Here is a 13,090-nt window from a genome sequence, read left to right on the forward strand (position 1 = left end):
TACGTACCATGGCGTTCAGAAAGTTATCAAACACCACAGAGAATGTACCTTGAGCCAGGCCATGCATGTACAGTTCTCCTGATTGAAAACTCCCGGAGGCCAGGACGTATAGACAGCTTAGCATCTTACTCATGGGGGGAACAGCAGTCCTTATTTGTATACGTGGCTCCAAATGAGGTTTAAGAAGCTCGTAAAGGCCAATGAGCTGTTCGCGATCGAGCCGATACTTATCAAAAACCTCAAAGTCACTCATGTTTTCCAAGGTGGGTCTCACCCTGTAGACACGAGGACCTCGAACCAGACGACCCCTTCGTCTCGGTCTGAGCCGCCGAGGCTGCCTGATTCGACCAACAGCTAGTTCGCCAATAGCACCACCAGCAGCGTCTACCATGTCATCGTCATCCATCTTTCAAAACAGCGTAACAAGGTAAGCACTTGATCTGATGTGGATCACAAGTGATGCATTGGCCATGTTGTTTGGGGGATTTATAGTACAATTAGTCCAATGGTAGTGAGTTTGTAATGATTGCTGATTGTATTCACCTGTTTGTATGTGAGCGGCGCGAATGCTTTCACAGTGGGCGTTTATTTGTTGTTTGCTGAAATGTTAGTTTCAAACAATGATTCTCAATGTGAAAGTGTCAAATATCACACATACAGTGCATGTTTGTAATGTTTGTTCATATGCGTAATCAATATTTCCTAAACGCGATGTTATAGTAACAAGCACACGTCCAGGCTAACATGAATGAAAGTGCATAGTTGTGTATAATGTGCATCGAATGTGATCGATCAATGTTGCTGCAATATTGTTTGTAAATGATAAAGGAACATCTGCCATCTGTAGGATTGTATATATAAGTTATTGCCGAGCTGTCAATATTGTATGCGTCCCTTTAAAATCGCAATAATAATTCAGAACTTCCCGTCTGCCATCTGTAGTATTGTATATATAAGTGATTGCCGAGCTGTCAATATTGTACGCGTCCCTTTAAAATCGCAATAATAATTCCGAACTTCCCGTCTGCCATCTGTAGTATTGTATATATAAGTGATTGCCGAGCTGTAAAATATTGTACGCGTCCCTTTAAAATCGCAATAATAATTCCGAAATTCCCGTCTGCCATCTGTAGTATTGTATATATAAGTGATTGCCGAGCTGTCAATATTGTATGCGTCCCTTTCAAATGGCACTAATACTGAATAACTTCCGGCTGTCATCTGTAGTATTGTATATATAAGTGATTGCCGAGATGTGAATATTGTACGCGTCCCTTTCAAATCGCACTAATACTGAATAACTTCCGGCTGTCATCTGTAGTATTGTATATATAAGTGATTGCCGAGATGTGAATATTGTACGCGTCCCTTTAAAATCGCAATAATAATTCCGAAATTCCCGTCTGCCATCTGTAGTATTGTATATATAAGTGATTGCCGAGCTGTCAATATTGTATGCGTCCCTTTCAAATGGCACTAATACTGAATAACTTCCGGCTGTCATCTGTAGTATTGTATATATAAGTGATTGCCGAGATGTGAATATTGTACGCGTCCCTTTAAAATCGCAATAATAATTCCGAACTTCCCGTCTGTCATCTGTAGTATTATATATATAAGTGATTTTCGATCTGACGATATTGTATGCGTCCCATAAAAATTGCACGAATACTGAATAACTTCCGGCTGCCATCTGTAGTATTATATATATAATTGATGTGCGATCTGACAATATTTCTGAATTGTCCCATTGAAATCTCCATAATAATGCTGTTCAAAAGTGTGTTTTACGTATATGTTGTATTGTAGTATTGAGTGTTAAAGTTCCTAAAGGGGCGGTACAGTGGTGAATCTGTGATGTGTATGGTTGAATCTTGTAATGACGTCATGATATTATTAACCTGCCTATGTAGTTGTGAAATCCTCATTGTGTTGTTGTATTGTGCTACATTGTTATTGTGTGCTGAATAAAATCTAAATGTGTGCTTTGTGGTTGCGTGATGGGTGATGCGTGTTATGTACATGTACGTATATATTGTGATTGTGTCCCACATATGCTGACTTCTATATAGCGGTCTGGCATTGTTGTTCCTTCCCATAAAGTGACATCTGTAATCTGGTGTAATGATGTTCTTGTTGTAGGTAATTCCTAATGGTTTCTGGTGATGGAATCATGATGTTAAAAGTACAGTAAAATCCATATGTTGTGTTTTGTGATTCCTCGAGAGAATGTAATGTGTTTTTCCCCCATCATTTGAATGCACATGTATGAGTGAATGTTAAAAGTAATGTATGTGCATCCATGAGTGATCATGTGTTAAGCCTATGTAGATATGCAGTTGCTGCAAGCATATGAGTTGAATAACAGAAATGCAATAATAAAGGTAAATGAGAGATGTTTCCCATTGTGTAGTGTTTGTGAATCCAGAAATGTGTATTGAATTTTATTTTAATTGTAAATGTAATTTTATTGAAATAATAATGTGTTACTAGTGATGGGGATTTGTAGTTGATGTAATCTAAAAGTGTTAAAAATATTTATGGTGTGGTGAATATTTAATATTAAAAAACATAAATCCACCATAGGGAAATAGTCATTTCTTGATCTATTTATCATAGCTGTGTCTAACGCATAAAAGCATGTATTTTCTAGCGCTGGTATTTGGAGTTTTTCCGTCTACGCTATTTGCGTGCGTTAGGGAAATGAGGGTTTCGCGTGCACGAGCACGTCTTCCCAATAGAAGTCAATGGAGGCTCCAAAGATTTCTATATTTTTTTTTCTAAGACTGGTTTTCCTCGTAAAGTGAGTGACGTCATGAGCTTGTGTGAAAAAGTAACTAAATCGTGTTCTTTTTGTAATAAATAAATATTTTGTGTATGTAATGTGGTGTATATTGTTTGTATGCATCGATGAGTGTATGTTTGTGATAATGTTATTCGTTAGATGTAGGTATATGAGGGTCTTTTCCCGTATGTCCATGTAAGTCAATGGGAAAATGGATTTGTGTGGATTTTTTTCAAACACCCGAGATCTCGCAACTTTAATCCTTTGTATTTTAAAGAAAAAATAACAATTCCGAAAAATAAAGATAGTGTTGTGTTTGTATGAGTGTAAGTGTACTTTGTGTAATATTTGTTTTGTGATTCGTGGATGTTTTTTTGTGCGGTATATGTTTACTACTGGGTCTGAGGTGGCGGTAGAAAGTTGAGCGTTAGGTGTATTTTGAGTCGCGGTAAATAAACTCTAAATACCGGAGTGCGTAAAAAACCCGCGTTAGGAGCCTCTAACGCTGGTTTTGACGGCTACCGCCGAACTCTAAATCTAGGCCTAGGACTGCCGCCACCAGAGATATAGTTTTTGGGTTAGTTCGTGGACTCTCACTACCAAGAAAGAAATTGATTTATCAGGTAAAAATAATTTTTGTCTTCTTTCTAATGGCAGTGAGAGTCCACAAGACCTTTGGTCTTTGGGACCAATACCCAAGATGTGGAGTTCACTAAAAACAATCACCTAGATTACGAGTTTTGCATTGCAATTTCAGCGTAAAAGCTGTAACACCGCTATTGGGAGACGTGTCGGTATAGCTATGCTGCAAGCATTTTAGCCTTTAATGCAACGTCAATCCCGCAATGTGCGTTCAGGCTAAAAATCTTGTGTTACAGCCTATACCGACAAGAGCCATTCTGCCATCTGAAAGCAGTAGTTATGAGTTTTGCGCCACGAAAATGTTTCACAAAACTCATAACTAAAGTGTTACAAAGTAACACTCGCATCCTGACTATTAAATAAATGTATTAACCCCTAATCTGCCACTCCAGACACCGCCAACACTAATAAAAACTATTAACCCCTATTCCACCGCTCCCCAACATCACCGCCACTATAATAAAGTTATTAACCCCTATTCCATCGCTCCCCGACATTGCCGCCACTAAATAAAGTTATTAACCCCTAAACCTCCGGCCCCCCACATCTCCACCACTAAATAAACCTATTAACTCCTAAACCGCCGCCCCCCACATTGCAAAACGCTAAATTAAACGATTAACCCCTAAAACTAACACCCCCTAACTTTAAATTAAAATTACAATATAACTATTTAAATAAATAAAAAACTTGCCTGTGAAATAAATATAAACCTTAACATTAACTATAAGTAACCCTAACATAACTAATCTGGAGAATCTGAACCTGGAGAATCCTTGGAATTTGAATGCCAGGAATAACCATGTTGAGAACACTAGGATAAAAAAACCTCCCATACCTTATTGTAAATCTCTCTACTAAACAGGTTTACGGGCCTGAAACAGAGTATCAATTACAGAATCAGGGAAACCACTTTGCAAAAGTATCAACAGTTTAATGTCCAAGCAGGTAAGTTTAGAGACTGAAGGTTTTAACCTCAAATCGTACATTGCTAGTTTTTGATTGAGATGAGAAGCCATGAGATCCATCTCTGGAATCCCCCACCTGCTCATGACAAAACTATCCACTGAGGGTAATCCAATATGAGAATAGAAATAAAAGATCCTTTTTTAACACCTCTTTATCTCTTTGTCTTCTCCTTGATGATGCAAATAACTACTGGGGAGAAGGGGAAGTAGGAGGGATATATGTAGAGCTTTGGTAGGGTGTCTTTGTCTCCTTATGGTGGCCAGGTGTTGTAATTCCCAAGAGTAAAGGTCTCCTGGACTCTCACTACCATTAGAAAGAAACTAACCTTAGTTATAATGCTGCTAGTGTGACTTAATTAAAATTAAGTACATAGTTACCTATTTATATTGACTAGATCAGGTTAACAGAAGCATTTTGCACAAACCATTAAACTGATTCCATTTGCAACCCAATTCCAATAAAAAACACCCTTGTTTGCCAGTCAAGTAAGAACTCTGGGATGACAGGAAAACATTAGATACCCAACCCTAGGACCATATCCAATCCACAGAGGCCTATTTATCATATGTCTGTCGGACCTGATCCGACAGTGCGGATCAGGTCCAACAGATATCGCTGAATGTGGTGAGCAATACGCTCTCCGTATTCAGCATTGCACCAGCAGCTCACAAGAGCTGCTGGTGCAATGCTGCCCCCTGCAGACTTGTGGCCAATCGGCCGCCAGCAGGGGGGTGTCAATCAACACAATCGTACTCGATCGGGTTGAATTCCAGCGATCCCTGTCCGCCTCATCAGAGCAGGCGGAGAGGGTTATGGAGCAGCGGTCTTTAGACCGCTGCTTCATAACTTGTGTTTCTGGCGAGCCTGCAGGCTCGCCAGAAACACGGGCCATCAAGCTCCATTTGGAGCTTGATAGATAGGCCCCATAGTCTATGTTCTATTGTTTGAGTTTTCTTTCACTTGGCTTCAACTCTTAATTTAATCATCTATAAAATAATTATGCCTAGATTACGAGTTTTGCGGTAACAGGGGTAAGGTATTAACTTGCACGTTATTCTCACCGATCACTTTCCTGCAGCGCTGGTATAACAAGTTTTCAGAAACCCGGCATTAAAAGACAAAAAGTGAGCGTACAGCAAAATTTTGCGCCAAATCTCACTCCAATACCAGCGCTGCTTAAGTCAGCGGTGAGCTGGTGTAACGTGCTCGTGCACGATTTCCCCATAGGAATCAACGGGGAGAGCCGGCTGAAAAAAAGTCTAATACCTGCAAAAAAGCAGCGTAAAAGTGAGTAACGCAGCCCCATTGATTCCTATGGGGAAATAAAATTTATGTTTACACCTAACACCCTAACATGAACCCCGAGTCTAAACACCCCTAATCTTACACTTATTAACCCCTAATCTGCTGCCCTGACATCGCCAACACCTGCATGATAATTATTAACCCCTAATCTGCCGCCCCCAATGTCGCTGCAAATTACCTACACTTATTAACCCCTAATATGCCGCCCCCAACGTCGCTGCCACTATAATAAACATATTAACCCCTAAACCACCGCACTCCCGCCTCGCAAACATTAGTTAAATATTATTAACCCCTAATCTGCCATCCCTAACCTCGCCACCACCTACCTACATTTATTAACCCCTAATCTGCCGCCCCCAACGTCGCCACCACTATATTAAATGTATTAACCTCTAAACCTAAGTCTAACCCTAACACCCCCTAACTTAAATATAATTAAAATAAATCTAAATAAATATTCCTATCATTACCTAAATAATTCCTATTTAAAACTAAATACTTACCTATAAAATAAACCCTAAGCTAGCTACAATATAACTAATAGTTACATTGTAGCTATCTTAGGGTTTATTTTTATTTTACAGGCAACTTTGTATTTATTTTAACTAGGTAGGATCGTTATTAAATAGTTATTAACTATTTACTAACTACCTAGCTAAAATAAATACAACAGTACCTGTAAAATAAAACCTAACTTAAGTTTCAATAACACCTAACACTACACTATAATTAAATAAATTAAATAAATTAAATACAATTACCTAAATTAAATTAGCTAAAGTACAAACCCCTCCACTAAATTACAGAAAATAGTAAACAAATTACAGATATTTAATTACACCTAATCTAATAGCCCTATTAAAATAAAAAAAAGCCCCCCCAAAATAAAAAAAAACCCTTGCCTAAACTAAACTACCAATAGCCCTTAAAAGGGCCTTTTGCGGGGCATTGCCCCAAAGTAATCAGCTCTTTTACCTGTAAAAAAAAAAATACAAACAACCCCCCCCAACAGTAAAACCCACCACCCACACAACTAACCCCCCAAATAAAATACTATCTAAAAAAAACCTAAGCTCCCCATTCCCCATTGCCCTGAAAAGGGCATTTAGCTCTTTTGCCGCCCAAACCCTAACCTAAAAAAAAAAACCCACCCAATACACCCTTAAAAAAACACTAACCCCCTGAAGATCGACTTACCACCAGGAGACGTCTTCATCCAATCTGGGCCGAAGTGCTCAACGAAGCCGGGAGAATCTTCATCCAAGTCGGGCGAAGTGGTCTTCTAGACGGGCAGAAGTCTTCATCCAGATGGCATCTTCTATCATCATCCTTCCGGCGCGGAGCGGGTCAATCTTCAAGACATCCGACGTGGAGCGTCCTCTTCAAACGACAACTTCTTCGTAATAAATATCTCTTTAAGTGACGTCATCCAAGATGGCATCCCTTAGATTCCGATTAGCTAATAGAATTCTATCAGCTAATTAAGGTAGAAAAAATCCTATTGGCTGATCCAATCAGCCAATAGGACTGAGCTTGCATTATATTGGCTGATTGGAACATCCAATATATTGCAAGCTCAATCCTATTGGCTGATTGGATCAACCAATAGGATTGAAGTTCAATCCTATTGGCTGATTGCATCAGCCAATAGGATTTTTTCTACCTTAATTCTATCAGCCAATCGGAATATAAGGGACGCCATCTTGGATGACTTCACTTGAAGAGATATTCATTACGAAGAAGCTGTCGCTTGAAGAGGATGCTCCGCGTCGGATATCTTGAAGATGGACCCGCTCCGCGCTGGAAGGATGAAGATAGAAGATGCTTTCTGAATGAAGACTTCTGCCTGTCTGGAGGACCACTTCGCCCGGCTTGGATGAAGACTTCTCCCGGCTTCGTTGAGGACTTCGGCCCGGCTTGGATGAAGATGTCTCCCGGTAAGTCGATCTTCAGGGGGTTAGTGTTAGTTTTTTTTAAGGGTGTATTGGGTGGGTTGTTTTTTTAGGATAGGGTTTGGGCGGCAAAAGAGCTAACTGCCCTTTTAAGGGCAATGCCCATCCAAATGCCCTTTTCAGGGCAATGGGGAGCTTAAGTTTTTTTAGATAATATTTTATTTGGGGGGTTAGTTGTGTGGGTGGTGGGTTTTACTGTTGGGGGAGTTGTTTGTATTTTTTTTACAGGTAAAAGAGCTGATTACTTTGAGGCAATGCCCCGCAAAAGGCCCTTTTAAGGGCTATTGTTAGTTTAGTTTAGGCTAGGGTTTTTTTTATTTGGGGGGGGGGGCTTTTTATTTTAATAGGGCTATTATATTAGGTGTAATTAGTTTAAATATCTGTAATTTGTTTATTATTTTCTGTAATTTAGTGTTTGTTTTTTTTGTACTTTAGCTAATTTAATGTAGGTAATTATATTTAATGTATTTAATATATTTAATTATAGTGTAGTGTTAGGTGTTATTGTAACTTAGGTTAGGTTTTATTTTACAGGTTCTTTTGTATTTATTTTAGCTAGGTAGTTAGTAAATAGTTAAACTATTTAATAACTATTCTACCTAGTTAAAATAAATACAAACTTGCCTGTAAAATAAAAATAAACCCTAAGCTAGATACAATGTAACTATTAGTTATATTGTAGCTAGCTTAGGGTTTATTTTACAGGTAAGTATTTAGTTTTAAATAGGAATTATTTAGGTAATGATAGGAATAATTATTTAGATTACTTTTAATTATATTTAAGTTAGGGGGTGTTAGGGTTAGACTTAGGTTTAAAGTTTAACACATTTAATATAGTGGCGGCGACATTGGGGGCGGCAGATTAGGGGTTAATAAATGTATGTAGGTGGCGACGATGTTAGGGACAGCAGATTAGGTGTTAATAATATTTAACTAATGTTTGCGAGGCGGGAGTGCGGCGGTTTAGGGGTTAATATGTTTATTATAGGGGTGGCAGATTAGGGGTTAATAAGGGTAGGTAGGTTGCTGCGACATTGGCGGTGGCAGATTAGGGGTTAATAAATATAATGTAGGTGTTGGCGATGTTGGGGGCAGCGGATTAGGGGTTCATAAGTATAATGTAGGTGGCGGCGGTGTTCAGAGCGGCAGATTAGGGGCTACAAAATGTAATTTAGTGTTTGCGATACGGGAGGGCCTCAGTTTAGGGGTTAATAGGTAGTTTATGGGTGTTAGTGTACTTTTTAGCACTTTAGTTATGAGTTTTATGTTACGGCGTTGTATCATAAAACTCATAACTATTGACTTTTAAATGCGTTCGAAATCTTGACGGTTTAGGGTGTACCGCTCAATTTTTGGCCTCTCAGGACAGACTCGTAATACCAGCGCTATAAAAGTCCCATAGAAAAAAGACTTTACAAAGTTTACGTAAGTCATTTTGCGGTAAAGCCAAAAAAGTGTGCAGTGACCCTAAACCTGCAAGACTTGAAATACCAGCGGTAGTGAAAAAGCAATCACCTACATATAGAGTTTTGTCGGTAAAGACCCGCGTAGCTAACGCTCCTTTTTTTTCCAGCCCACCCTTAAGACAACGCTGGTATTTTGAGTTGTCTGAATGGCTGCGTAAGCCTCAGAAAAATGAGCGTTGAGCATAATTTAACGCCACTTCAACCCTCAATACCAGCGTTGCTTACGGTAGCGGTAAGCTGGAAAAACATGCTCGTGCACGATATCCCCATAGGAAACAATGGGGCTGAGCTGGCTGAAAAAAAACCTAACACCTGCAAAAAAGCAGCGTTCAGCTCCTAACGCAGCCCCATTGTTTCCTATGGGGAAACACTCTCTAAGTCTACACCTAACACCCTAACATGAACCCCGAGTCTAAACACCCCTAATCTTAAATTTATTAACCTCTAATCTGCCGACCCCGACATCGCCGACCCCTGCATTATATTATTAACCCCTAATCTGCCGCTCCGGACACCGCCGCCACCTACATTATAGCTATGAACCCCTAATCTGCTGCCCCCAACATCGCCAACACCTACATTATATTTATTAAACCCTAATCTGCCCCCCCCAACGTCGCCGCCACCTAACTACACTTATTAACCCCTAATCTGCCGACCGGACATCGCCGCCACTATAATAAATGTATTAACCCAAAACCGCCGCACTCCCACCTGGCAAACGCTCTAATACATTTTATTAACCCCTAATCTGCCCTCCCTAACATCGCCGCCACCTACCTACAATTTTTAACCCCTAATCTCCCGCCCCCAACGTCGCCGCTACTATAATAAAGTTATTAACCCCTAAACCTAAGTCTAACCCTAACACCCCCCTAACTTAAATATAATTTAAATAAAATGAAATAATATTCCTATAATTTAATAAATTAATCCTATTTAAAACTAAATACTTCCTTATAAAATAAACGCTACTATAGCTACAATATAACTAATAGTTACATCGTAGCTATTTTAGGATTTATATTTATTTTACAGGCAACTTTGTATTTATTTTAACTAGGTACAATAGCTATTAAATAGTTATTAACTATTTAATAGTTACCTAGTTAAAATAATTACAAAATTACCTGTAAAATAAATCCTAACCTAAGTTACAATTAAACCTAACACTACACTATCATTAAATTAATTAAATAAATTAACTACAATTACCTACAATTAAATTTAATTAAATAAACTAAACTATAGTACAAAAAACCCCCACTAAATTACAGAAAATAAAAAAAAAGAATTACAAGAAGTTTAAACTAATTACACCTAATCTAAGCCCCCTAATAAAATAATAAAGCTATAAATATTCTAAATTACAAAGTAATCAGCTCTTTTACCAGCCCTTAAAAGGGCTTTTTGCGGGGCATTGCCCCAAAGTAATCAGCTCTTTTACCTGTAAAGAAAAATACAACCCCCCCAACATTACAACCCACCACCCACATACCCCTACTCTAACCCACCCAAACCCCCCTTAAAAAACCTAACACTAACCCCCTGAAGATCTCCGACGCGGAGCGTCCTCTTCAAACGACGACTTCTTCGTAATAAATATCTCTTTAAGTGACGTCATCCAAGATGGCATCCCTTAGATTCCGATTAGCTGATAGAATTCTATCAGCTAATTGGAATTAAGGTAGAAAAAATCATATTGGCTGATCCAATCAGCCAATAGGACTGAGCTCGCATTATATTGGCTGATTGGAACATCCAATATATTGCAAGCTCAATCCTATTGGCTGATTGCATCAGCCAATAGGATTTTTTCTACCTTAATTCCGATTGGCTGATAGAATTCTATCAGCCAATTGGAATATAAGGGACGCCATCTTGGATGACTTCACTTGAAGAGATATTCATTACGAAGAAGCTGTCGCTTGAAGAGGATGCTCCGCGTCGGATATCTTGAAGATGGACCCGCTCCGCGCTGGAAGGATGAAGATAGAAGATGCCGTCTGAATGAAGACTTCAAATTCCGATTGGCTGATAGGATTCTAATTAAGGTAGGAAAAATCTGATTGGCTGATTCAATCAGCCAATCAGATTGAAGTTCAGTCCGATTGGCTGATCCAATCAGCCAATCGGATTGAGCTCGCATTCCATTGGCAGTTCCGATAGGTAGTTTATGGGTGTTCGTGTACTTTTTAGCACTTTAGTTAAGAGCTTTATGTTCCGCGTTAGCCCATAAAGCTCTTAACTACTGACTTTTTTTGTCAGAAGGAGTCTTGTCGGTAGAGGGTGTACCACTCACTTCTTCCAAGACTCGTAATACCGGCGTTAGGCAAATCCCATTGAAAAGATAGGATACACAATTGACGTAAGGGGATCTGCGGTAGCCTCGAGTCACGGAAAGAAAGTGAGCGGTAGACCCTTTCCTGTCTGACTCTAAATACCAGTGGGCGGTAAAAAGCAGCGTTAGGACCCCTTAACGCTGCTTTTGACGGCTAACACCAAACTCTAAATCTAGGTGAATGTTAGCACCTGTTAACGCTGCTTTTTCAGCTACCACAAAACTCGTAATCTAGGCCTTGGTAAGCAAAAGTAAATATTTTTATTTTTGATAAGGTATAAAAAATAATAATAAGCAATACCTCCCCACAAAGCTTGCAATCCATCCCTTGTCTATGGATCGAGGTAGAACTCTTTGTTGGCAAAGTTACTCCTAGTTTAAGATTTGATATGATAGTTCCAATTTTTCTGTCTAAAAGGAAAACAAAGAAATGACATTCACTCATATGTTTGTTTCGGTAGAGGAGGCGCAGGTCTCCGGGTTCTTGTTTATTAATCAAAAGTGTTCAAACAATCTAAATTTCTTCTGAAATGCAAGGCACTGGAAATACAAATTCACATCTGTGCAAGCCAATGCTCTGTATACAAAAAATGCAGAATACTCTGTAGTAGTGAGTAGTTTCCAGAATCAGGCAATTTATTCAGACCGGATGATCATTTTCAAAAATGATACAACTTTTTATTGCTGTTTTTTTGCTTATATGTCATTGTAAAAAACAGTATATATTTTTATGTATATTAAAGGGACAGTCTACACCAGATTTTTTATTGTTTTAAAAGATAGATAATCCCCTTATTACCCATTTCCCAGTTTTGCATAACTAACACAGTTATAATAATATACTTTTAACCTCTGTGATTATCTTGTATCTAAGCCTCTGCAAACTGCCCCTTTTTTCAGTTCTTTTGACAGACTTGCAGTCTAGCCAATCAGTGCCTGCTCCCAGATAACTTTTCGTGCACGAGCACAGTGTTATCTATATGAAATACGTGAACTAACACCCTCTAGTGGTGAAAAACTGTTAAAATGCAATCTGAAAGAGGTGGGCTTCAAGGTCTAAGAAATTAGCATATGAACCTCCTAGGTTAAGCTTTCAACTAAGAATACCAAGAGAACAAAGCAAAATTGGTAATAAAAGTAAATTGGAAAATTGTTTAAAATTACATGCTCTATCTGAATCATGAAAGTTTATTTTGGCCTAGACTGTCCCTTTAAGACATTTCATATATTTTAGGAATTTAGCACTATTAAAAAAGGAATACTAGTTTAAAAAAAACACACAAAAAAAAGGACTATGAATTGTTAGATTGGTGAGTAGGTGACTGGGACAGATACTCTAATGGATTTAATTTTAATAATGAAATCTTGTTAAAAGGACAGTCAACACCAGAATGTTGTTGTTTTAAAAGATAGATAATCCCTTAATTACCAATTCCCCAGTTTTGCATAACCAACACAGTTATAATCATACACGTTTTACCTCTCTAATTACCTTGTATCTAAGTCTCAGCAGACTGCCCCTTATTTCAGTTCTTTTGAAAGACTTGCATTTTAGCCAGAGCTGACTCCACGGTAAATTTACGTGCATGAACTCAATGTTATCTATATGAAACACATGAACTAATGC

At 38.6% G+C, this 13,090-nt stretch overlaps 1 protein-coding gene across 1 annotated transcript in view; it reads right to left on the bottom strand.

Moving 5' to 3' along the window:
• Positions 1 to 4,381: 4,381 nt before the first annotated feature.
• The window catches only part of LOC128647597 (uncharacterized), a 175,365-nt gene continuing 166,656 nt past the window's right edge, over positions 4,382 to 13,090 (bottom strand). The window contains exons 4-5 of the mRNA XM_053700354.1: positions 11,765 to 11,874; positions 4,382 to 4,471 (exon numbers count right to left, since the gene is read on the bottom strand). Coding sequence (XP_053556329.1) covers positions 4,382 to 4,471; positions 11,765 to 11,874 — 200 coding nt within the window. The remainder of the gene's footprint in view (positions 4,472 to 11,764; positions 11,875 to 13,090) is intronic.

The sequence above is a fragment of the Bombina bombina genome, chromosome 2 (genome assembly GCF_027579735.1).
Source record: "Bombina bombina isolate aBomBom1 chromosome 2, aBomBom1.pri, whole genome shotgun sequence".
Lineage (NCBI taxonomy): Eukaryota > Metazoa > Chordata > Amphibia > Anura > Bombinatoridae > Bombina > Bombina bombina.